The sequence below is a fragment of the Emys orbicularis genome, chromosome 4 (genome assembly GCF_028017835.1).
Source record: "Emys orbicularis isolate rEmyOrb1 chromosome 4, rEmyOrb1.hap1, whole genome shotgun sequence".
Taxonomy (NCBI): Eukaryota; Metazoa; Chordata; order Testudines; family Emydidae; genus Emys; species Emys orbicularis.
In genome coordinates, this window is record NC_088686.1 from 157,742,610 (window position 1) to 157,766,160 (window position 23,551).

At 51.0% G+C, this 23,551-nt stretch overlaps 1 protein-coding gene and 3 pseudogenes across 1 annotated transcript; 3 read left to right on the forward strand and 1 right to left on the reverse strand.

Moving 5' to 3' along the window:
• Nucleotides 1-23,551, forward strand: part of LOC135877976 (RING finger protein 112-like) — a 1,138,053-nt pseudogene that overhangs the window by 806,844 nt on the left and 307,658 nt on the right.
• On the forward strand, nucleotides 509-1,850 carry LOC135877134 (uncharacterized; annotated as a pseudogene).
• LOC135877136 (uncharacterized) lies at nucleotides 2,035-16,101 on the forward strand (annotated as a pseudogene).
• LOC135877462 (serine protease 33-like) lies at nucleotides 17,986-22,379 on the reverse strand. Its single transcript, XM_065402900.1, has 6 exons — nucleotides 22,319-22,379; nucleotides 21,053-21,073; nucleotides 20,522-20,684; nucleotides 19,095-19,366; nucleotides 18,449-18,618; nucleotides 17,986-18,279 (listed from the first exon to the last, which is right to left on the reverse strand). The coding sequence occupies exons 1-6, from the start codon at nucleotides 22,377-22,379 to the stop codon at nucleotides 17,986-17,988; spliced, it is 981 nt and encodes a 326-aa protein (XP_065258972.1).

The window sequence follows — 23,551 nt, forward strand, 5'->3', positions numbered from 1 at the left end:
ACAGAGAGACAAAATATAGACAGATGGAGACAGTACAGGCAGACACAATCTAGATAGACACAATCTAAACAGACAGACAGACACTGTATTGACAGATGGTTGGATTGCACACATTAAGAGACAGACAGCCTACACAGGCAGAATTTAGACAGAGGGGCAGACACCATCTTGACAGACAGACGCAATCTCGACAGATGGGTGTATATAATTGAGACGGACCGATGCAGCTGAGGCAGACAGACATATATTTTGTTACTAGTATTCTCTGTATTATTGTAGGACCTATGACACCCAAATATAGGCCAGGAGTCCTTTGTGCCAGGTGCTGCCCAGTCTCCAGCAGAGATCAGGGCCCCGTGGTGCCGGGCGCTGCCCAGACCCACAGTGGGAGCCAGTCCCTGCCCCGAATGGCTCACAGTCCAAACCAGCATGTCTCAAATGTGGCGATCGTGGCTGCATGTGGCCACCAGTTGATTTTTTTGTGACCACAACAGCTTCCTGGGAGGAGATGGGGGCGGGGGGCCATGGAAAGAAGCTGCCCTCCCCGCAGCGCCCAGCTCTTGCTTCCGGACATGCTGCCTTGGTGTTTGCTGGTGCTGCCCGCAGGGATCAGCGCCCTGCACCGCGCAGCCTCCTCGGGGGCTCCGGGGAGCTGCTTTGGAGACACGTGTGGCCCGTGTGTGCAACGCCAGAGGAACCTGTAACTCTGCAGGTGGCTGATGAGTTCCCGGGGGTGGCAGGACTCCGGCTTTGTGCTTTAGCTGCAGGGGGCCGGGGCCGGGGCTTCGGCTGTATTTAAATCTTCCCCCGGCCTGTCCCCACAAATACGGAAGTCAAATTATGCCTATGCACCAAAGTGCCCCGACAAACGCTGAGATGTTAAGTTTTAAAGTTGCCTTGTAAACACCATAAACCCTAAATGGGCAGGTGGAGCTGATCTACATAGGCGTGGTTGTCTGTCTAGTCACAAAGCATTTTCATTGGCTAATCTCTGTGTTTACATCTCACACCCTTGTAGCTCTGTAAGCGGCTATTGGCTAACGTCATCGTCGGCAAAATCACCACATGGTGTTTGGGTAGGTTGAGCTCGTTCTTGGCAGACGGCAACAGAGTTAAAAATGCGAACGGATATCAGAAAGTTTGTCAAAATATCAGAGCCGGGAAATGACCCGGAATGTGATACAGAGACAGTCCCAGAGGAGCCACCTGCTGCTAAGAAAAGCAGAACACGGAAGGAAGAAAAATAAACGTTTCAGGACCAGTGGGAAAGGCAGTTTCTTGTGTTTCTGAAGCCATCTGATTCTGTCTCTGAGCAAGTGGCAGTGTGCGCTGTTTGGAAGAAAGAAATGTATCAAATTAAAGTTGACGCAATGCCATGTCACCATAGCACTCATGCAGGGGAAGTGGAAGAGCATTACCACGGTGAGTTTCAGAGGCACAAACTGTTACGTGAGGCAAAAACCGAGCTTGAAAGACAACAGCGATGACTCAGCGATTTTTTGATTAAAGTGTATTGGATTTGGGTGGCTACTTTTAAAGCTGCACTACTGTTGGGGGAAAGCAAGGAAACCATTCAGCAATGGAGAATTCATGAAGAAAATTGTTCTTGGCTGTGCAACAAGAAAGTTACACTTTTCAGAGAGGTACCGCTGAGCAGCAACATTTTGTAGAGGATCACGAGAGATCTGGTGAATTTTCGACACAACGAAATAGCCGGAAAAGTTGCAGCAAGCCCTTTCTACAGCCGGTGCTTGGAGGAGATCCTTGATGTCACGAGGAATCCCAAGGTAATCGTATGCATTCATTTTTTTGATGGTGTGGAAGTAGAGCAAGAGCTGACAGGGATTTGAAGGGGATTTCAATGCAAACAGTCTCTTCTGTGAGCAAGAGTCAGGCTAATAACGCGAGATTTGTAGAAGTGAGGATTGTGTGAGGCGAGTGGGAAAGAACTGTGTGAGAAGTTGTTGCGACCTTGTGGAGATAAGATGGAATGTAGACTAGAGTCTAAATAGATGTGAAAAATAAGATATCAGGATGACCTATGTATAAACAAAATGCAGCTGTTGCTCATTATTGTCGGTAACAAAAGGTATAAATGCTTGCTGTAATTGTTTACCTAGAGAGAGACCTGCCTAGGAGGGGGAAACCCTGTGTCCTAGTGCACTCTCTCCCTCTATGCAATTGCTTCAGAATAAAGTATCTGACTTTGCTGCACCCAACCAGAGAGCGAGAACTCTGTTTTTCTCCGACAATGGTGATCGCCACTGTTTCTCAGAAAGTGTTTTATGTCAGGTGAGCCTCAGCGATAGGCCAGCCAGCCAACGCATTTTTCAGTGCGTTCAGGTGAGAATGGAGGAGGGCTGTGCTAGCTTTGACAATCTGTGAGGCTTGACAGCTGATGGGGCCGTGGCTTTGCAAGGTGCACCAGTCGGGGTGGTGAACTGCTTCCCAGAAAGCTGCCCTCAGAAACTTTTTTGGTTTCACTGGTATGACCACCAAGAAGTACTCACCAGCCAGGCCTCAATGAAAAGTGTGGATGAGGTTGAAATCCTTAGTGAAAAAGTGCATCAGTGCTGTTAACGCCAGCGGCATCAATGAAGGGAGATTCGCAGCTCTGTGTGAAACGGGCTGCGAGACACATAACATGCTGCTGAATTACAACCCATTCCAGTGGCTTAGTTTTAATAACAGCGTACAGAGGCTGTCGGAGCTCCGGGAAGAGCTGGTTGAGGTTCTCAGCACAGTTTCACTGCAACTGTCCCAAAAGCTTGCTTGCTCTTTTTGAAAGAGTTTTCACCAAAGCTTGCTTCCTTGAACCTGGAGCTTCAGAAACCTCAGCTAACGAATTACAACATTCAAAAACCAGTTGGAGAACACCATCAATATCCCTGGTCAGTCAATTACAGACCTAAAAGTGGCAATTCTTTAACAAAAAAACTTCAAAAACAGACTCCAACGAGAAACTGCTGAATTGCAATTAATTTGCAAACTAGACACCATTAAATTAGGCTTGAATAAAGACTGGGAGTGGATGGGTCATTACACAAAGTAGAACTATTCCCCCTACTGTTACTCACACCTTCTTCTCAATTGTTGGAAATGGGCCACCCTGATTATCACTACAAAAGTTTTTTTTCTCCTTCTGACAATAGCCCACCTTAACTGATTACTCTCGTTATAGTTGGTATGGCAATGTGGAAGTAGAGAAAGAACTGACAGGGATTTGAAGGGGATTTCATAGTCAAACAGTGCCCTTATGTGATATCACTGTCTTCATTTCGCTTGGAAGTATGTAGCAAACGACCTGCAAATGGTGGGAGATGGGCAATTGCCTTATGTTAATCCATGTCGCTAATTACCAATGATACTTAGGAAATAGAAGGTTACTCCAAACGCCTATTGTTCACCCAAGGACTGCCGGCTGTCAAGAGGCTGCAAAAAATCTATAAAAAAACTCTTGGGCCCTGATCCTTTTTATCTCAGATCTGCTTAAGCTTCCTCCGGGGAAGTTTGATTCACAATACTGAGGTCTCAAGTTCCATTCTGGATCGCCCTGATATTGGATATATGGACAGTGGACTATAAACGGATTCTGGAAAGAACTCTTTGTGACTCTAAAGCTCACCATCTCTACTATGAAACTGACCTAAAGAACTTTATTCATAGCTGGATGTATAATGAGCGTTTAACCTATACGCTCTCTCTTTTCTTTTTAAATACATTTTAGTTTAGTTAATAAGAATTGGCTGTAAGCGTGTATTTGAGTAAGAGCTGAAATATTCATTGACCTGGGGGGTTAATGTGTCCGCTCCTTTCGGAGTGGTAGAACATTTTTAATGAACAAGATTTTCAGTAATCCTCATCCTATTTGACTTGGCGGTCTGGGTGGGAGCCCAAAGGCTGGGTTGCTTTGGGGGAGCTCTGTTTCTGGCTTCTGGGTAACCAGTGAAGTATTGGAGAACCTGTTTTGTTGCTGGCTTGGTGAATCTAAGTGTTAGAATAACCACCAGTTTGGGGGATTGTCTGCCCCATTCTTTGCATTTTCCCCTAATTGAGAAATCTCAGTGTGGCTCCCCAGGGACCCCGGTCACAAGGGCTTAGTCAGTTTCTCAGTTGAGGATGAGAATGTGCAGTGAAAGATCTGTTTAGCGGTAACCGAATACCTAAGTGCTGGTCTACACTACGAGTTTAGGTCGACTTTAGCTGCGTTAAGTCGACTTAAGCCTGGACACGTTTACACGACGAAGCCCTTTCTTTCGACTTAAAGGGCCCTTTAAACCGGTTTCTTTACACCACCTCGACGAGGGGATTAGCGATAAAATCGGCCTTAGGGGGGTCGGAATTGGGTTAGTGAGGACGGAATTCGACATTAGTGGCCTCCGGGAGCTATCCCACAGTGCTTCATTGTGACCGCTCTGGACAGCACTCTCATCTCAGATGCACTGGCCAGGTAGACAGGAAAAGCCCCGCGAACGTTTGAATTTCATTTCCTGTTTGCTCAGCGTGGAGAGCACAGGTAACCATGCAGAGCTCATCAGCACAGGTAACCGTGATGGAGTCCCAGTCCCAGTCCCAGGATCGCAAAAGAGCTCCAGCCTGGACCGAACGGGAGGTACGGGATCTGATCGCCATCTGGGGAGATGAAGCAGTGCTGGCCGAACTCCGAAACAGTAAAAGAAATGGCAAAACATTAGAAAAGATCTCCAAGGCCATGAAGGACAGAGGCCATAACAGGGACGCACAGCAGTGCCGCGTGAAAATTAAGGAGCTAAGGCAAGCCTACCACAAAGCCAGAGACGCAAATGGAAGGTCCGGGGCTGAGCCGCAAACATGCCGCTACTACGAGGAGCTGCATGCCATTCTAGGGGGTGCAGCCACCAGTAGCCCAAGCGTGTGCTATCAGTCCCTCGCTGGAGACAGGGAAGCGGGTTCGGCGGACGAGGAAGATGAGGATGGAGAGAACATCATAGATAGCTCACAGCAGCAAGGAAGCGGAGAAACCAGTTTCCCCAACAGCCAGGATATGTTTGTCACCCTGGACCTGGAACCAGTAACCCCCGAACTCACCCAAGACCCTGTGGGCACACAGGGGACCTCTGGTGAGTGTACCTTTGTAAATATTACACATGGTTTAAAAACAAGCGTGTTTAATGATTAATGATTAATTTGCCCTGGCAATCGCGGCCAGTACAGCTACTGGAAAAGTCTGTTAACGTGTATGGGGATGGAGCGGAAATCCTCCAGGGACATCTCCAGAAAGCTCTCCTTCATGTACTCCCAAAGCCTTTGCAAAAGGTTTCTGGGGAGGGCTGCCTTATCCCGTCCGCCATGGTAGGACACTTTACCACGCCAGGCCAGTAGCACGTAGTCTGGAATCATTGCATAACAAAGCATGGCAGCGTATGGTCCCGGTGTTTGCTGGCATGCAGACAACATCCATTCCTTATCTCTCTTTGTTATCCTCAGGAGAGTGATATCATTCACGGTCACCTGGTTGAAATGGGGCGATTTTATTAAGGGGACATTCAGAGGTGCCCGTTCCTGCTCTGCTGAACAGAAATATTCCCCGCTGTTAACCACGCGGTGGGGGGGAGGGGTGAAGTGACCATCCCATAGAATTGGGTGTGGGGGGGAGGGGAGTTAGTTGGGTTTGTGCTGCATGTTAAACCTGAAACCGCAGCCCCTCCTTTTACATTGCAAACCCATTTTAAATGGCCAACCCAACGGGTGCTTGGTATGGTTAATGAGAGCAGTACTGTTTTAAACCATCCCCACTTGTTAACAAGGTTAAAAAAGCCAAAAGACTGTGTCTTACCATGGCTGCCTGCAAGCTGAAATCTGTGGCCTGGCACTGCGTGAGTGATCTCTCACACCAAACCGGCAGGCCCTCAATATAAGAGGAAAAATGCGACCTTGTAACGAAAGCACATGTGCTGTGTGATGTGAACAGCAAAATCTAACGTGAAAGAGTGTACCCATTGTTCTCCAAAATGTATCTTTTTTAAACAACTCTCCCTTCTCCTCCACCAGCTGCAAATGTTTCACCTTCACAGAGGCTAGTGAATATTCGAAGAAGGAAGCGAAGGACGCGTGATGAAATGTTCACTGAACTACAGACTGCCTCCCACGCTGACAGAGCACAGCAGAATGCGTGGAGGCAGTCAATGACTGATTTTAAAAAAGCCCAATATGAGCGAGAGGAGAGGTGGCGGGCTGAAGAGCAGAGTTTGCGTGCTGAAACGCGGGCTGAAGAGCAGAAGTGGCGTCAACTTGTACTCATAAAGCAAGAGTCGATGCTCCGGCTGCTGGAGCATCAAAGTGATATGCTCCTGCGTATGGTTGAGCTGCAGGAAAGGCAGCAGGAGCAGAGACCGCCGCTACAGCCCCTCTGTAACCAACAGCAGGAGCAGAGACCGCCGCTACAGCCCCTCTGTAACCAACAGCAGGAGCAGAGACCGCCGCTACAGCCCCTCTGTAACCAACAGCAGGAGCAGAGACCGCCGCTACAGCCCCTCTGTAACCACCAGCCCTCCTCCCCAAGTCCCATTGCCTCCTCACCCAGACGCCCAAGAACACGGTGGGGGGGCCTCCGGCCACCCAATCACTCCACCCTAGATGATTTCCACAGCAATAAGTTTTAAAGTTTTAAAGTTTTAAAGTGCAGTGTGTCCTTTTCCTTCCTCCTCCTCCCCAACCCATCCCGGGCTACCTTTGCAATTATCTCCCTAGTTGTGTGCTGCTTCCCTCCTCCCCCACCCATCCCGGGCTACCTTTGCAATTATCCCCCTAGTTGTGTGCTGCTTCCCTCCTCCCCCACCCATCCCGGGCTACCTTTGCAATTATCCCCCTAGTTGTGTGCTCAATTAATAAAGAATGCATGAATGTGAAGTAACAATGACTTTATTGCCTCTGCAAGTGGTGCTTGAAGAGGGGAGGGTAGACTCATAGACTCATAGACTCATAGACTTTAAGGTCAGAAGGGACCAATATGGTCATCTAGTCTGACCTCCCGCATGATGCAGGCCACAAAAGCTGACCCACCCACAACAGAATCTTCCAGCCTGCGACCCCTGCCCTATGCTGCGGAGGAAGGCGAAAAACCTCCAGGGCCTCTGCCAATCTACCCTGGAGGAAAATTCCTTCCCGACCCCAAATATGGCGATCAGCAGAACCCCGAGCATACAGGCAAGATTCTACAGCCGGACCCTCATTTTACCCGCGATGGCACGTTAATGCCTAATTGACTAAAATCACGTTATCCCTTCAAACCATTCCCTCCATAAACTTATCAAGCCTAATCTTGAAGCCAGAAAGGTCTTTCGCCCCCACCGTTTCCCTCGGAAGGCTGTTCCAAAATTTCACCCCTCTGACGGTTAGAAACCTTCTTCTAATTTCAAGCCTAAACTTCCCCACGGCCAGTTTATATCCATTCGTTCTCGTGTCCACATTACTACTGAGCTGAAATAATTCCTCTCCCTCCTTGGTATTAATCCCTTTGATATATTTAAAGAGAGCAATCATATCCCCCCTCAGCCTTCTTTTGGTTAGGCTAAACAAACCGAGCTCCTCGAGTCTCCTTTCATAGGAAAGGTTTTCCATTCCTCGGATCATCCTAGTGGCCCTTCTCTGTACCCGTTCCAGTTTGAGTTCATCCTTTTTAAACATAGGAGACCAGAACTGCACACAGTACTCCAAATGAGGTCTCACCAGCGCCTTGTATAACGGAAGCAGCACCTCCCTGTCCCTACTAGAAATACCTCGCCTAACGCATCCCAAAATCGCATTAGCTTTTTTCACAGCCACGTCACATTGCCGACTCATAGTCATCCTGCGATCAACCAGGACTCCGAGGTCCTTCTCCTCCTCCATCACTTCCAACCTATGCGTCCCTATCTTATAACTAAAATTCTTATTAGTCATCCCTAAATGCATCACCTTACACTTCTCACTATTAAATCTCATCCTATTATTGTTACTCCAATTTACAAGGTCATCCAAGTCTCCCTGCAGAATATCCCGATCCTTCTCCGAATTGGCAATACCTCCCAACTTTGTGTCATCCGCAAACTTTATCAGCCCACTCCTACATTCGGTTCCGAGGTCAGTAACGAATAGATTGAATAAAATCGGACCCAAAACCGAACCTTGAGGAACCCCACTGGTGACCTCCGTCCAACCCGACAGTTCACCTTTCAGTACTACCCGCTGCAGTCTCCCCTTTAACCAGTTCTTTATCCACCTCTGGAATTTCATATTGATCCCCATCTTTTCCAATTTAACCAATAATTCCTCGTGCGGGACAGTATCAAACGCTTTACTAAAATCGAGGTAAATTAGATCCACCGCATTTCCTTTATCTAGAAGGTCTGTTACTTTCTCAAAGAAGGAGATCAAGTTGGTTTGGCACGATCTGCCTTTCGTAAACCCATGTTGTAATTTGTCCCAATTGCCATTCACCTCAAGGTCCTTAACTACTTTTTCCTTCAAAATTTTTTCCAAGACCTTGCATACTACAGAAGTTAAACTAACAGGCCTGTAGTTACCCGGGTCACTTTTTTTCCCCTTCTTAAAAATAGGAACCACATTAGCTATTTTCCAGTCCATTGGCACCACCCCCGAGTTTACAGATTTATTAAAAATTATCGCCAAGGGGCTTGCAATTTCTCGCGCCAGCTCCTTCAATATTCTAGGATGGAGATCATCCGGTCCGCCCGATTTAGTCCCATTTAGCTGGTCAAGTTTGGCTTCCACCTCTAATACTGTAATGTCAATCGCCCCTCCTTTATTCCCCTCTGTCCTGCTCCCTCTATTCCTAAGCCCTTCATTAGCCTTATTAAACACCGAGGCAAAATATTCATTTAGATATTGTGCCATGCCTAGATTATCCTTAATCTCCACTCCATTTACATGCTTCAGCGGTCCCACTTCCTCTTTCTTTGTTTTCTTCCTATTTATATGGCTATAAAACCTCTTACTATTGGATTTAATTCCCCTCGCGAGGTCCAACTCTACACGGCTTTTGGCCTTTCTCACCGCATTCCTACATGCTCTGACCTCAATAAGGTAGGTTTCCTTGCCGATCTGTCCCCTCTTCCATTCTTTGTACGCTTTCTGTTTTTTCTTAATCGCCCCTTTGAGACGCCCGCTCATCCAGCTAGGTCTAATTCTCCTGCCTACTAACCGTTTCCCCTTTCTCGGGATACAGGCCTCGGACAGCTTGTGCAACTTCAGCTTGAAATAATCCCAGGCCTCATCTGCCTTTAGCTCTCTAAGTATGTTAGCCCAATCCACTTCCCTAAGTAGTTGCCTTAATTTATTAAAGTTGGCCTTTTTGAAATCGTAAACCTTAGTCACAGTTTCATTTCTGTTAATCCTTCCATTTAGTTTAAACCGAATTAGCTCATGGTCACTCGAGCCAAGGTTGTCCCCTACTACCATTTCCTCAACTAGGTCCTCACTACTCACCAGCTCCAAATCTAAAATGGCATCCCCCCTCGTCGGTTCAGCTACTACTTGATGAAGGAATTCATCTGCTAGCACGTCTAGGAACATCTGAGCCCTATTATTGTTACTAGCATTTGTTCCCCAATCTATGTCCGGGAAGTTAAAGTCCCCCATGATTACACGGCTCTTATTAGTTTTTACTTCCTTAAAAACATTAAATAGTTCTCTGTACGCATCCAGGCTAGATCCCGGCGGTCTATAGCACACCCCAAGCAGTATCTCAGGGGAGGCTCTAGTAGTTCTTTTACCCAGTGTAATCATTGCCCAGACAGACTCCGTCTTATCCATTCCATCACTTATTATTTCTTTACATTTTAGCTCATTATTCACATACAGTGCCACACCCCCACCTTTACCTTTTTTCCGGTCATTCCTAAACAGCACATACCCTTCGATACCTGTACTCCAGTCATGACTACAGTTCCACCATGTTTCGGTTATTCCTATTATATCAGGTTTCATTTCTTGGACCAGGAGCTCCAATTCCTCCATTTTGTTACCTAGGCTTCTCGCATTGGTGTATAAACATCTTACCGTATGCTGTCTATCCTTTCTCCCATTAGTTATGCACTTTGGTACGGACCCCGTAGTGTCCATCCGCCCCCTCCTTCTAATGTCCAATTCCCTACCCCTATCTATATCTGTGCTTATCTCTTTACCCTCTTTTTCAGTGTTGGAATCTGGCGTGGAGATTAACTGGACATCTCCCAACCGTCTCCCCCAAGTTCCTAGTTTAAAGCCCTTTTGATGAGATGAGCCAGCCTCCCTCCCAGAAGTCTATTCCCTTCCCTACTCAGGTGAAGTCCATCCCGCGAGAACAGCTGTCTGTCCCCGAAAGCCTCCCAATGGCCATACATCCCAAAGCCCTCCTTATAGCACCACTCCCTCAGCCAGCTATTTAGCCTCACAATTCTGTCTGCCCTTTGCTGTCCTTCTCTAGGAACAGGCAGAATCCCACTGAAGATAATCTGGGCCTCAACTTCCTTAAGCGTCTTCCCCAGCCTGGCATAATCTCCCTTGATTCTCTCTAGCGAGAACCTAGCCGTGTCATTCGTTCCTACGTGAAGGACGATCAAGGGGTTCTTACCCGCTCCTTTTAGGATCCTTTTCAACCGCAGGTCCACATCCCGTATCTTAGCGCCCGGCAGACAGCACACCCTTCTGTTTTCTGGGTCCGCCCTGGTCACAGGCCTGTCTAACCTCCTCAGTAAGGAGTCCCCAATCACATAAACCTGCCTTTGCCTAGGGGCAGCGCAATCTACCAATCTATCCCCTGTTCCCTGCGGCCGTAACTCCTGTCTGTCTCCATTTTCCCTTATAGTCCCCCTATTGCCATCCTGTATCCTCCCGGGGCCGAGTATTGATGCTGTCTCCATCAACTCCTCCCCCCTGTCTATTGGACTAGCTGCCCTTCTTTTCTTCCTCTGTCTCCCACCATCAGTTACCACCTGCTGCGTCCCCTCCTCGTTAGCCAAACACCCAAACCTGTTCCTGAGTTCTATTTCCCCCTCACTAGCCCTCCTTTTCCTTGGCCTGCTTCTCACGGTCACATGCTTCCACTGCTCTTGTTCTCCCCCTGACATTCCCCCCTCACAGACCATAGCCCCCGCTTCCATCTGCACCCCTGAGCATGCCCCTTCAGCCACCCCTTGCCTTTGCTCCATTAGCTGCTCAAACCCCCTTCTAAACTCTACCAGGGTCTCTACCTGCATCTCCAACCCCCGAACCTTTTCCTCTAACAGGGCAAGTAGGCGGCATTTCATACAGACATACCTCTGATCAGGTGCACCTGCTAGGACTATATACATACCGCAGCTGCTACATGCTTTCATCTGCATTGTGTCCCCTGCTGCCTGGGTCATGGCTGCTATGGTCTCTGCCTGCAGCCTCTGGGGAAACAGAGCACACCGACCACCGCGCCCACCTGCCTCCCCTTCCACCTCCCCCTGTAAACTCCCACTTACACTCCCCTGTTAGCCGCCCTGTTTGCCGACCGCTGCTTGCTGCTAGCTGCTCGCTGCTTGGCTGGGAGGCCTCTTTTATAGGCCCCCTAATCAGTCAAGCTCCGCCCCCTAATCAGGGCTTGGGGCTCAGCACACTGCCCCTACAGGCCTCTACACACACAAGCACTACAAAGACAGACGCAAGTACAGTTACCTTCTCCTCCAATGAGACTCACTCCCACTTAAACTCCCCTGTTAGCCGCCCTGTTTGCCGACCGCTGCTTGCTGAGGGTGGGGTGGTTGGTTTACAGGGTAGTAGAGTTAACCGGGTGCGTGGGGGGGCTGCGATTTCATCAAGGAGAAACAAACAGAAGTTTCACACCGTATCCTGGCCAGTCACAAAACTAGTTTTCAAAGCCTCTCTGATGCGCACCGCGCCCTGCTGTGCTGCTCTAACCGACCTGGTGTCTGGCTGCGCGTAATCAGCGGCCAGGCAATTTGCCTCTACCTCCCACCCCGCCATAAATGTCTCCCCCTTACTCTCACAGATATTGTGGAGCGCACAGCAAGCAGCAATAACAATGGGGATATTCTTTTCGCTGAGGTCACAGCGAGTCAGTAAGCTGCGCCAGCGCGCTTTTAAACGCCCAAATGCACATTCCACCACCATTCGGCACTTGCTCAGCCTGTAGTTGAACAGGTCCTGACTCCTGTCCAGGCTGCCTGTGTATGGCTTCATGAGCCATGGCATTAAGGGGTAGGCTGGGTCCCCAAGGATCACGATAGGCATTTCAACATCCCCAATGGTTATTTTCTGGTCCGGGAAGAAAGTCCCTTCCTCCAGCTTTCGAAACAGAAGAGAGTGCCTGAAGACGCAAGCATCATGTACCCTTCCCGGCCAGCCCACGTTGATGTCGGTGAAACGTCCCTTGTGATCCACCAGGGCTTGCAGCAGCATTGAAAATTACCCCTTGCGGTTTATGTACTCGGTGGCTTGGTGCGCCGGTGCCAAGATAGGGATATGGGTTCCGTCTATCGCCCCACCACAGTTTGGGAATCCCATTGCAGCAAAGCCATCCACTATGTCCTGCACGTTTCCCAGAGTCACTACCCTTGATATCACCAGGTCTCTCATTGCCCTGGCAACTTGGATCACAGCAGCCCCCACAGTAGATTTGCCCACTCCAAATTGATTCCCAACTGACCGGTAGCTGTCTGGCGTTGCAAGCTTCCACAGGGCTATCGCCACTCGCTTCTCAACTGTGAGGGCTGCTCTCATCCTGGTATTCTGGCGCTTCAGGGCAGGGGAAAGCAAGTCACAAAGTTCCATGAAAGTGCCCTTACGCATGCGAAAGTTTCGCAGCCACTGGGAATCGTCCCAGACCTGCAACACGATGCGGTCCCACCAGTCTGTGCTTGTTTCCCGGGCCCAGAATCGGCATTCCATGGCATGAACCTGCCCCAATAACACCATGATTTCCACATTGCTGGGGCCTGTGCCTTGTGAGAGGTCCATGTCAATTTCCTCATCACTATCGTCGCCACGCTGCAATCGCCTCCTCCTCCTCAGCTGGTCCTCCTGGTTTTGCTTTGGCATGTCCAGGCTCTGCATATACTCCAGGACAATGCGCGTGGTGTTCATAGTGCTCATAATTGCCGCGGTGATCTGAGCGGGCTCCATGATCCCAGTGCTAGCTATGGTGTCTGGTCTGAAAAAAGGCGCGAAACTAGTATCTAAAGACCAGGGGAAGAAGGGAGGGAGGGAGGGAGGGGCGGGCGACTGACGACATGGCGTACAGGTACAGGGAATTAAAATCAAGAAAGGTGGCTGTGCATCAGGGAGAAATACAAACAACTGTCACACAGAATGCCCCCCCCCCCAGAGATTGAACTCCTAAGCCTGGGTTTAGCGGGCCGTTGATTTGACGGAGGAAGGGGGGAAGGAAATGAATACAGAACAAATCTATTTTTTACATCTTAAGACGACAGTGCAGCATGACTGATAGCCCTCGGCATTTTCTGGGTGCTTGGCAGCAAATACTGGGCACGTACCAGTATGACGATGATGGATACCAATCATAATATAGTTTTTATTGCCAAAAGGCAAGGGGTTGCTGCTGTGTAGCAATGTAGCCCCACGTGTGCCAGCCACATGTCTGCCAGCACCCAGATCGCCCTCGGCCTTTTCTGGGTGCTTAGCAGACAATACTTGGCAGCAAATAGTATACTACGACTGGTAACCATCATTGTCCAACGAGGACGGTTAAAGGCAAGGGGTTGCTGCTGTACAGTAGCCAGAAGGATCGGTAAAGGCGCTCAGGCTACAATAATCTATGAGCATTTCAGGCAACCTGTAAATTTACTTGCTTTCAGACCTGAGGAAAGCTCTTCTTGCAGATCTGCTGAGCACCCAGATCGCCCTCGGCCTCTTCTGGGTGCTCAGCAGACAATACTGACAGGACGGTTACCAGTCGTAATAAACCATCTACTGCCAAAAGGCAAGGGGCTGGTGCAATGCAGCCCTACGGCTGCCAGCCCCACAGCTACCAGCATCCCGATCGCCGATGAAGGCTACCAGTCATGCTGCACCATCTACCGCCAAAAGGCAGTTATCTGCTGCTGCTGTGTAGCAATGCAGTCCCACGTCTGCCGGCACCCGGAAGACATATGGTGACGGTGAGCTGAGCTGAGCGGGCTCCATGCTTGGCGTGGTATGTTGTCTGCACAGGTAACCCAGGTAAAAAGGCGCAAATCTATTGTCTGCCGTTGCTGTGACGTCGGGGGAGGGGCCTGACGCAATGTACCCAGAACCCCCCGCGGCACTGTTTTGCATCATTCGGGCATTGCGATCTCAACCCATAATTCCAATGGGCGCCGGAGACTGCGGGAACTGTGGGATAGGTACCCATAGTGCAATGCGCCGGAAGTCGACGCTAGCCTCGGTACTGTGGACGCGGTCCGCCGACTTCATGCACTTAGAGCATTTTATGTGGGGACACACACAATCGGCTGCATAAAACAGGTTTCTATAAAACCGGCTTCTATAAATCCGACCTAATTTTGTAGTGTAGACAAGCCCTAAGTGTCCTCTTGGAGGATCTTGAAAATCGCTTCAGTGAGGGAAACATTTTCCATCAATACACCTTCATGACTGACCCATTCAGCAATTCTGGTTCAGGTTTTCTGGCTGCAGACAAACTAGCTGATTAGCAAGGGAAATGCAACCTCAATTGAGTTACTATAAGGTGGGTGAAAAACTGGTTGGAAAACCATTCCCAGAGAGTAGTTAGTAGTTCACAGTCATGCTGGAAGGGCATAATGAGTGGGGTCCCGCAGGGATCAGTTCTGGGTCTGGTTCTGTTCAATATCATCATCAGTGATTTAGATCATGGCATAGAGAGGACACTGATAAAGTTTGCGGATGTTACCCAGCTGGGAGGGGTTGCAAGTGCTTTGGAGGATAGGATTAAAATTCAAAATGATCTGGACAAATTGGAGAAATGGTCTGAAGTCAATAAGATGAAATTCAAAAAGGACAAATGCAAAGTACTCCATTTAGGAAGGAACAATCAGTTGCACACACACAATGGGAAATGACGGCCTAGGAAGGAGAACTGCAGATAGGGATCTGGGGGTCATAATGGACCACAAGCTAAATACGAGTGAACAGTGTAACACTGTTGCAAAAAAAGCGAACATCATTCTGGGATGTATTAGTAGGAGTGTTGTAAGCAAGACATGAGAAGTAATTCTTCCGCTCTACTCCATGCTGATTAGGCCTCAACTGGAATATTGTGTCCAGTTCTGGGCGCCACATTTCAGGAAAGATGTGGACAAATTGGAGAAAGTCCAGAGAAGAGCAATAAAAATGATTAAAGGTCTAGAAAACATCACCTATGAGGGAAGACTGAAAAAACTGTTGTTTAGTCTGGAAAAGAGAAGACTGAGAGGGGGCATGATAACAGTTTTCAAGTACATAAAAGGTTGTTACAAGGAAGGGGGGGGGAATTATTCTTCTTAACCTCTGATGATAGGACAAGAAGCAATGGGCTTAAATTGCAGCAAGGGCGGTTTAGGTTGGACATTAGGAAAAACTTCCTAATCGTCAGGGTGGTTAAGCACTGGAATAAATTGCCCAGGGAGGTTGTGGAATCTCCATCATTGGAGATTTTTAAGAGCAGGTTGGACAAACACCTATCAGGGATGGTCTAGATAATACTTAGTCCTGCCTTGAGTGCAGGGGACTGGATTAGACGACCTCTCGAGGTCCCTTCCAGTTCTATGATTCTATGAAGACAGATGGCTTACATCCAAAGAGTCAAAGGAAGTTAATCTCAGGTACCTCATGCTGCCAATGCGCAGTGATGCACGGATGAAAACATACCTCAGCCAGCCTGGTGTTACAGTACAGGAGTTCTGGAGTAAGGTGTATCTCTTTGAGGACACCTACAAGCCCCTAGTTAAAGTTGCTTTGGTTGTCTTGCCCCTGTTTTCTACTCCTGTGCTGTGTGAGAGGGCATTCACTGCACTACCTTTCCTGAAGTACTGAAACTGCCTCACTGATGCAAACCAGGAAGGTTCCCTTCTAGTTGCATGGGAGAGCTGAGATCCTACAGACTTTCCATTCAAAGAGCTCCTGAACTTTTCCCAGTAGCCTGATCCACACAATGGATGTGTAAAACTCAGAACTTTAATGTCATGATCACACTATATTAGTAAAGGGCAATATAACGCTATTATGTTTGTTGTTACTATTATCACGTTTATTACTGGAGTTTTTGGTCTAAGTTTCTGAAAGGAAGAAATTTTGGACATATTTGCAGATATGTTTTTTTCATGATTATTTGGACTTTCATTATATAAAAGCATTTTAAAATTTACTTCAGAATTGTTGTACAGACAGCTACCTTTTACCACAAAAGCAAAAGAAACGATAACAAAAGACAAGAATGTGGAAAGCACCTGATTTGTGTTTCTATTCTGTTTAGGTGCAGTAAAGAATAGAGACAACTGTATGTTATTTTTATTATTGAGTCTGCAAAAAAATAATAATAAAAAAATAAAAAAAAAGCAACCCCTACATAAATAAATGACAATGATTTGGACATGGATATGTGCAGATTTATTTGTTTTTCTTACAATAAATTAAGTATTTTAGGAAAAAGTGTCAGAGCAGCCACTAGCAAGAGTTGGTGGCCGCACTCTGAGGCCACCAAAACAATTTTTGTCAGGACACCTGGTCCAACCAAAGGCAGGTTTATTCTCCCGCTTTTACACCTAAGGAAACTGAGACACCCAGGACTTGCTCAAGGTCACACAGTGAATCTGTAGATAAGCCAGAGATAGAACCCAGGAGTCCTGCTCCCAGCCCCCCCGCTCCAACCCATTAGACCTCAATCCCCTCCCAGAGCTGGGAGAGAACCCAGGAGTCCTGGCTCCCAGGACCCCCCTGCTCCAATCCACTAGACCTCAATCCCCTCCCAGAGCTGGGAGAGAACCCAGGAGTCCTGGCTCCCAGGACCCCCCTGCTCCAATCCACTAGACCTCAATCCCCTCCCAGAGCTGGGAGAGAACCCAGGAGTCCTGGCTCCCAGCCCCCCGCTCCAACCCATTAGACCTCAATCCCCTCCCAGAGCTGGGAGAGAACCCAGGAGTCCTGGCTCCCAGGACCCCCCTGCTCCAATCCACTAGACCTCAATCCCCTCCCAGAGCCGGGAGAGAACCCAGGAGTCCTGGCTCCCAGGACCCCCCTGCTCCAATCCACTAGACCTCAATCCCCTCCCAGAGCTGGGAGAGAACCCAGGAGTCCTGGCTCCCAGCCCCCCGCTCCAACCCATTAGACCTCAATCCCCTCCCAGAGCTGGGAGAGAACCCAGGAATCCTGGCTCTCAGCCCCCCACTCCAACCCACTAGACCTCAATCCCCTCCTAGAGCCAAGGATAGAACCCAGGTGTCCTGACACCCAGTCCCCGCTTCTCTAACTCAGGGCTTCTCCAGATTTTTCTTTCAGAGGACTCCCAACATGCTATAAAATTCGAAGGCCCAGCGGAGGGGCGGGGTCTTGGACTCCAGGCTTCAGCTCTGTGTGTGTGTGTGTGTGTAGAGGGGTTGGGGCTCTGGCTTCAGCCGCTAGATGGGGGGACTTGTGGCTTCAGCCCTGTGGGGACGGGGGCTTCTGCCTCATGGGTCTGGGGGGCTTTACCCATGCAGGGCAGGGGTGTGCAGGGCTTCTGTATCGTAGGTTGCCCTGGCTCAGGGCTTTAGCCCCATGGGGCACTGGGGCTTGGGATTCTGGGCTCCTAGCTTTAGCCATATGGGGCAAGGGGGCTCATGGACCCACTGGAATGACTTACATCCCACCAGTGGTCCATGGGCCCCCGCTTGAGAACCACTGCTCTAACTCACTAAACCTGCCTCCCCTGCCAGAGCTAGGGAGAGAACCCAGGAGTCCTGGCTAACCCATTAGACCCCACTCCCCTCCCAGCCCCATAATCATGCCCTGTCTCCCTCATGGCAGGGCTGGTGTTAAATTAGCAGCTCAGAAATCAAGCAGTGGCCCTATCCCCAGGGCAGCGTTGGCCAGCAGGAGGGGGCCGAGGAGCAGGGGGGTGGGCGCTGGAGTGTAGCCGGCATTAGGATGACTCCTAATGGTGACATTCACCACCCCGGATTCCACACTGGGGAGCTGCTGCTGGATCCAGTCGGAGTAGGCGGAGACCCGGGTATAGACCCCGGGACGGTACGGGAGGCCACAGCCTTGTCCCCAGCTCACGATGCCGATCAGGAACCAGGAGTCAGCCTGGGAACAAACGAGGGGTCCCCCAGAATCCCCCTAGAGAGAGAAGGAGGACCAGTTAGACCGGTGCCCTGTAATCCCAATCTGCAGCCCCGGGGGACTACCACCACCAGCTCTGCTGGTGTCCCTCAAGCCCGACCCACAGCCCCCTCCAATCGCAGACATGGGCTCCTGGATCTCCTGGGATGTCCCTGAATTCATTCACCTGGCAGGAGTCCTTCCCTCCTTCGGTTTGTCCAGCACACACCATGTCGTCTTTGATGGGGCGCGACCCCGGGGACTCTGTGATGGATATGCTATAGAGATCATTGCACATCTCAGCATCCATGAGTGAGACCTGAACCTCCTGCAGAGTGCGGGGAGCAGGGAGACTTTCTGTGGAGAAAAAATACACCTCATCAGGGCCCACCTCAGCCATCTCCACCCAGGGCAGGATCGTCCCTGACTGTCTCTTCCCCTGCAGAGATGGAGATGCCCCACCTGGGCCCACCTAGTTAAATCAGGTGAGAACAGGAGTTTTTAAGCACACAAGGAGTCCTGGCTCCCAGCCAACCCGCTCTAACCTAGCACACCCCACTTCCCTCCCCAAGCTAGGGATAGAACCCAGGAGTCCTGGCTCCCAGCCCCCCCTGCTGTAACTCACTAGACCCCACTCCCCAACCAGCACCGCATCCTGTCTCCCATTGGAGGATCTCTGCTCTTCAGCAGCCGTTGGGCTTTGCTTTGCCTGTTTGGGCTGCGGCCGCTAGTTGGCGACATGACTCATGCAGCAGACAGAGCCCTGGCTCAAGGGTTCTCCCATGTCGCCTTTGGGGGACCCCCATCCCACGCAGGCCCTCCAGGCGTCTTACCACTCATCTGGACATTCCCCCAGCCGGTGACCCAGCACAGGGTGCCATTCGCGATGGAATCATTGCGGTCAGGAAGGCAGACGGGGAGGATGTAGGCGGTGTATAGAAGGGGCCTGCTTAGGTGCGCCAGGGCTATGTCTGAGGCATAGCTGCTGGGGTTGTAGTCGCCGTGGATTATGACCTGTGACACAGCAGAGGTGAAGGTGTTTGCATTCTGGATATTCAGCTGGTATTTCCCAAGGGAAACAGAGTAACCAGTGAGGGGCAGATTCCTAAGAGAGGGGAAGACATTGGGCAGGAGTTTGTTATTATACTCGCTACCATGGAGTCGAAACGCAGCCACCTCTGGGGTGGGGCAGTTGGGGAACAGCTGCACATAACACCACATAGGATGGCTTGCCTGGGGCTGAGATGCAGCCACCACTGGGATGGGGCAGATGGGGAACAGCCTGTGGCAAAGTGGGAATTTTCTGTAGTATTTTTATGAATCCTCTATGTGCCTCAGTTTCCCTATTGGGTGCAAAAGTGTTAAGTCTCTCAGTGGGGCAGCACAGGAGAACCGGGCAGAGGGGTTCTGTTACATTGCTCTCTGGTGTGGACTGAAGAGGTCCTTACAGGACCGCCTGAGGCTGACCACATATCACTGGGGAAGATGAGAAGAGAATGAAAACCGCAGTGGCCAGAACATTGAGACCCAGCAACCAAAGGCCTGGAGGAAGTTGGATTCCTTCCACGTCTCCACAGGGAAGCTGAGCAGAAGATAGCCGAGAACAAAGGACTGAGAGCTGACAGCAGGGGGATAAGGTTTGGGAGAGGCTCAATGGATATCTCTACACTGCACTAAAAAACCCTGCGGTGCCGAGTCTTCAAGCCTGGGCTAGCTGCCCCAGGCCAACTGCGGCCGTGCCACGGGTCTCTCATTGCAGGGTAAACGTACCCCAAGAGACAGCGGCTGAATGGAGCCCAGAGCAGGCTGGGGAGCGCTGGCTTGGCCAGATGGCCTCTATCTCCACTGTGGTTTCTCTGGGCTAACCTAAGGATTTCCCCGAGCCATGGTCCAGTTGATTAATTAACCAGACCCTGGTCTGACAACATTGCCTGATGTCACTGCAAGTCCTGGCTGAGGTGCACTGGACAAGTCTCCACCAGGGCTCTGTCTCCCTTGGACTCACTGGGCAGAGCTCAGGAATTGAAGCGGGAGGCCCGGAGCCCAGCGGCTCAGTCATGGAGGGGGTGGGGCCACGGGGCCGAGCCCGAAAACAGAGTGGGACCCACGGGGGTCTGGCACACTGAAGGGTTCCTGCAGGGGATTGTTTAAAAGCTGGGCTATAGCTGCACAGCGACACCACACAGGGATGCCCTGCCCAGCGTTGAGATGCAGCCACCTCTGGGGTGGGACAGTTAGGGAACAGGCTGGGGGCACTCACCGATTGAAGCAATGAGCCGCAGACACCACCCATTCCCCTGTGATGAGGGACCCTCCGCAGATGTGGACTCCATTGTATTGAATGCTGGCCTGCCAGGGCCAAGCCCCGTTCTGGGCATTCTGCCCTCCTACGATACGGCTGGAGGCCACAGACTGCCCACAGGCTGGGGAGAAAAGTGGAGAGGGGTGTGAATAGAACCCAGGAGTCCTGGCTCCCAGCCCCCTCTTCTCTAACCCACCAGACCCCACTCCCCTCCCAGAGCTGGGTAGAGAACCCAGGAGTTCTGGCTCCCACCCCCCTCCGCTCTAACCACTAGCCCCCACTCCCCTCCCAGAGCCTGGGAGAGAACCCAGGAGTCCTGGCTCCCAGCCCCCTCTTTTCTAACCCACCAGACCCCACTCCCTTCTCAGAGCCTGAGATGGAACCCAGGAGTCCTGACTCACAGTCCCCTGCCCCCCCCCAGCTCTATCCACTAGACCCCACTTCCCTCCCCTCCAAGATCTGGGGATAGAAAGTATCCAGATTCCTTACTTGACTGGAACTCCTCAGCACCTAGAAGAGAAAGAGATGGATGAGTGAGGTGTGAAAAACACACACAGCCCAGACCCCCCGCAGCAGGGGGCAGCGCTGCACCCACGGGCACACACACACACACATGATTTCCACAGCCAGATCCCAGAAATTTCTCCTCTCACAACCCCACCTGGCCCCTTTCCCCCATGACCTGCCCTCATGCCTCCCATGGGTCCCTGACCCCCTCCCATGGGGTGGGGGTGGTTCTCTGGCATGGGGTGTGACCCCCATAGGAAGTGAGGTATGTAGGGGGACATAATTTGGTACAGGATTTTCTCCTCTGGCTGAGATTCCCCACAAACAGCCCAGACCCTAGATCCAGGTTCTCTGCCCCATAACTGCCCCCTATGGATGATGGGGGAAGGGCCCATTCTCTCAGCCATGGCTGTGCATCCCCTGCTCAACCTCGATGAGCTATTCCCTGCCCCATGCCCCACACATCCACCCCAGCCCCACTTATCCATCCCCTCTCTGCCCCCCGAACCCTACATCTCTCTTCCTTTGCCACCTACAACTTACCCTTCCCACAGGCCCTCTCTCTGTCCCCCCAAAACCATCTCCCCTTTCCCTTACCCCTCACTTCCTTCCCCTCCTGCCCAGTGTAAGTGCTGAGAACCCCACCCCTGGACTTTTCCTCTTGAAACCCACAGAGGGCAGAGTCCTCCAGCAGGGAGTGCCACAAGTTTTTGCAGAGGGAGTAATTCCTCATGGACAGTTCCAGTCCACTTGTGCTTGAAGGTTTAAGGGACAGAAACCCACTCCTCTCACAGGGTTGGGGAGAGAACCCAGGAGTCCTGGCTCCCAGTCCCCCCTGCTCTAATTCACCAGACCCCACTCCTTTCCCAGAGCTGGAGACAGAACCCAGGAGTCCTGACTCCCAGCTCCCCACACCAACCCACCAGACTTCATTCCCCTGCCAGAGCTGTGGAGAGAACCGAGTAGTCCTGGCTCCAAGCCCCCCCGATCTAACCCACCAGACCCCACTCCCCTCCCAGAGCTGGAGACAGAACCCAGGAGTCCTGGCTCCCAGCCCCCCCTGCTCTAACCCACCAGACCCCACTCCCCTCCCAGAGCTGGAGACAGAACCCAGGAGTCCTGGCTCCCAGCCCCCCCTGCTCTAACCCACTAGCCCCCACTCTCCACCCCGACAGTCCCTGTTCTGTCCCTTTCTGATCCTCATCCTGAGATTCCCAAGGTCAGGACTCCAGCAGACCCCGCACTCACCCTCCAGAAGGGGCAGCAGCAGCAGGAACAGGGCGGCCAGCAGGCAGCTGAGAACACCCATGATACCGGCTCCCGCAACTCCAGCCGGCTCCTCCGAGGGCTAGGACCAAAACCCAGACTGGGAGGACAAAGTCACCGGTTGCAATTTACAGGCTACACGTCACATTCACAAACAGAGCTATAAAACCACAAGGCAGGTAAGTTCATGAGAGGTGCCGATGGCAGCTCCCCCCATCCCGGAGCTGGGATAGAACTGAGGCGTCCTGACTTCCAGCCCCGCTCCCACTCTCTAACCTAGTAGACCCCACTCTCCTTGCAAGTGAACCCAGGAATGCAACCTGCTAGCCTCTACTCCCCTCCCATAGGACCCAGGCGTCCTGGCTCCCAGCCCCCACTTACTCAGGGGCATAGGTCGTAGGAAAAGGATGGTTACGGGCTCACAGGGTGCTCTCATGTGTAACCCTTCTGCCAGTTGGAGCCGGCCGCAACCGGGGCTGGGTTCAGTATCTAGGGGTTCCTTTTCAACCATACAATGCAGAACCGGCTCGAGCCACCACCCAGTGACCTGGGACATTTACCCACCACCCCTGGGCGCCTCTGAGAGGCAATACTTCCTCACTCGAAAGCACAGAGTCTGAGTGTAGAAAAGAAACTTTTAATGAAAGGAGAGAAGTCACCCGACATTAATTAGGGAAAATGCCCCAAGCAGGATTCATAATCATAAAGCTGTGAGCAGGACTCCCACCCCAGACTGCGTGGGGCAGTGCCTTCCGCCTCATGTTCTTCCACCAAAAGTTCCTTTACTGTACCCCGCTTTGCTCCCTCACCACACCCCACTCACACTGGTTGTCCTTGGTCAGAGAGGACCCAGGGTTCAGAGGTGCATCTGTGTGAGTTCACCTCCCACCCGGGGAAGAAGGTACCTTGCTTGCTCTGCCATCTGAATCCTTGCTCTGGTTGGCTGCCCTGCCAGCTGCTGTTCCTCTCCTTTGGCCACCCCGCCAGCCACTCGTCCACCAGCTGACTGTCAGTCACCTTGTGCTGCCACCTGCTGTGACCTCTTCAGGTCAGTCTCTTAGTGATTGACAGCTCTTTGCAGGCTGGGCAGACACACTGCCCCACCAGCAGTGATTTCCGCTCTCATTTGAGCACTTTAAAATAACAAAAGGCTCCTAATGAACTTTGAACAGTCAGGAGGAACAGGTTAAACTAGACTGAGAACTCTGAGGGAGA

Bases quoted from the DNA above. Each gene is read 5' to 3' on its own strand.
- LOC135877462 (XM_065402900.1), bottom strand. From the start codon at position 22,379: ATGGGTGTTCTCAGCTGCCTGCTGGCCGCCCTGTTCCTGCTGCTGCTG. The intron at 20,685-21,052 runs GTAAGGAATCTG...TTTTCTCCCCAG, and splicing joins TGCTGAGGAGTTCCAGTCAA to CCTGTGGGCAGTCTGTGGCC. The intron at 19,367-20,521 runs GTGAGTGCCCCC...CCCCTCTCTTAG, and splicing joins GCGGCTCATTGCTTCAATCG to GAATCTGCCCCTCACTGGTT.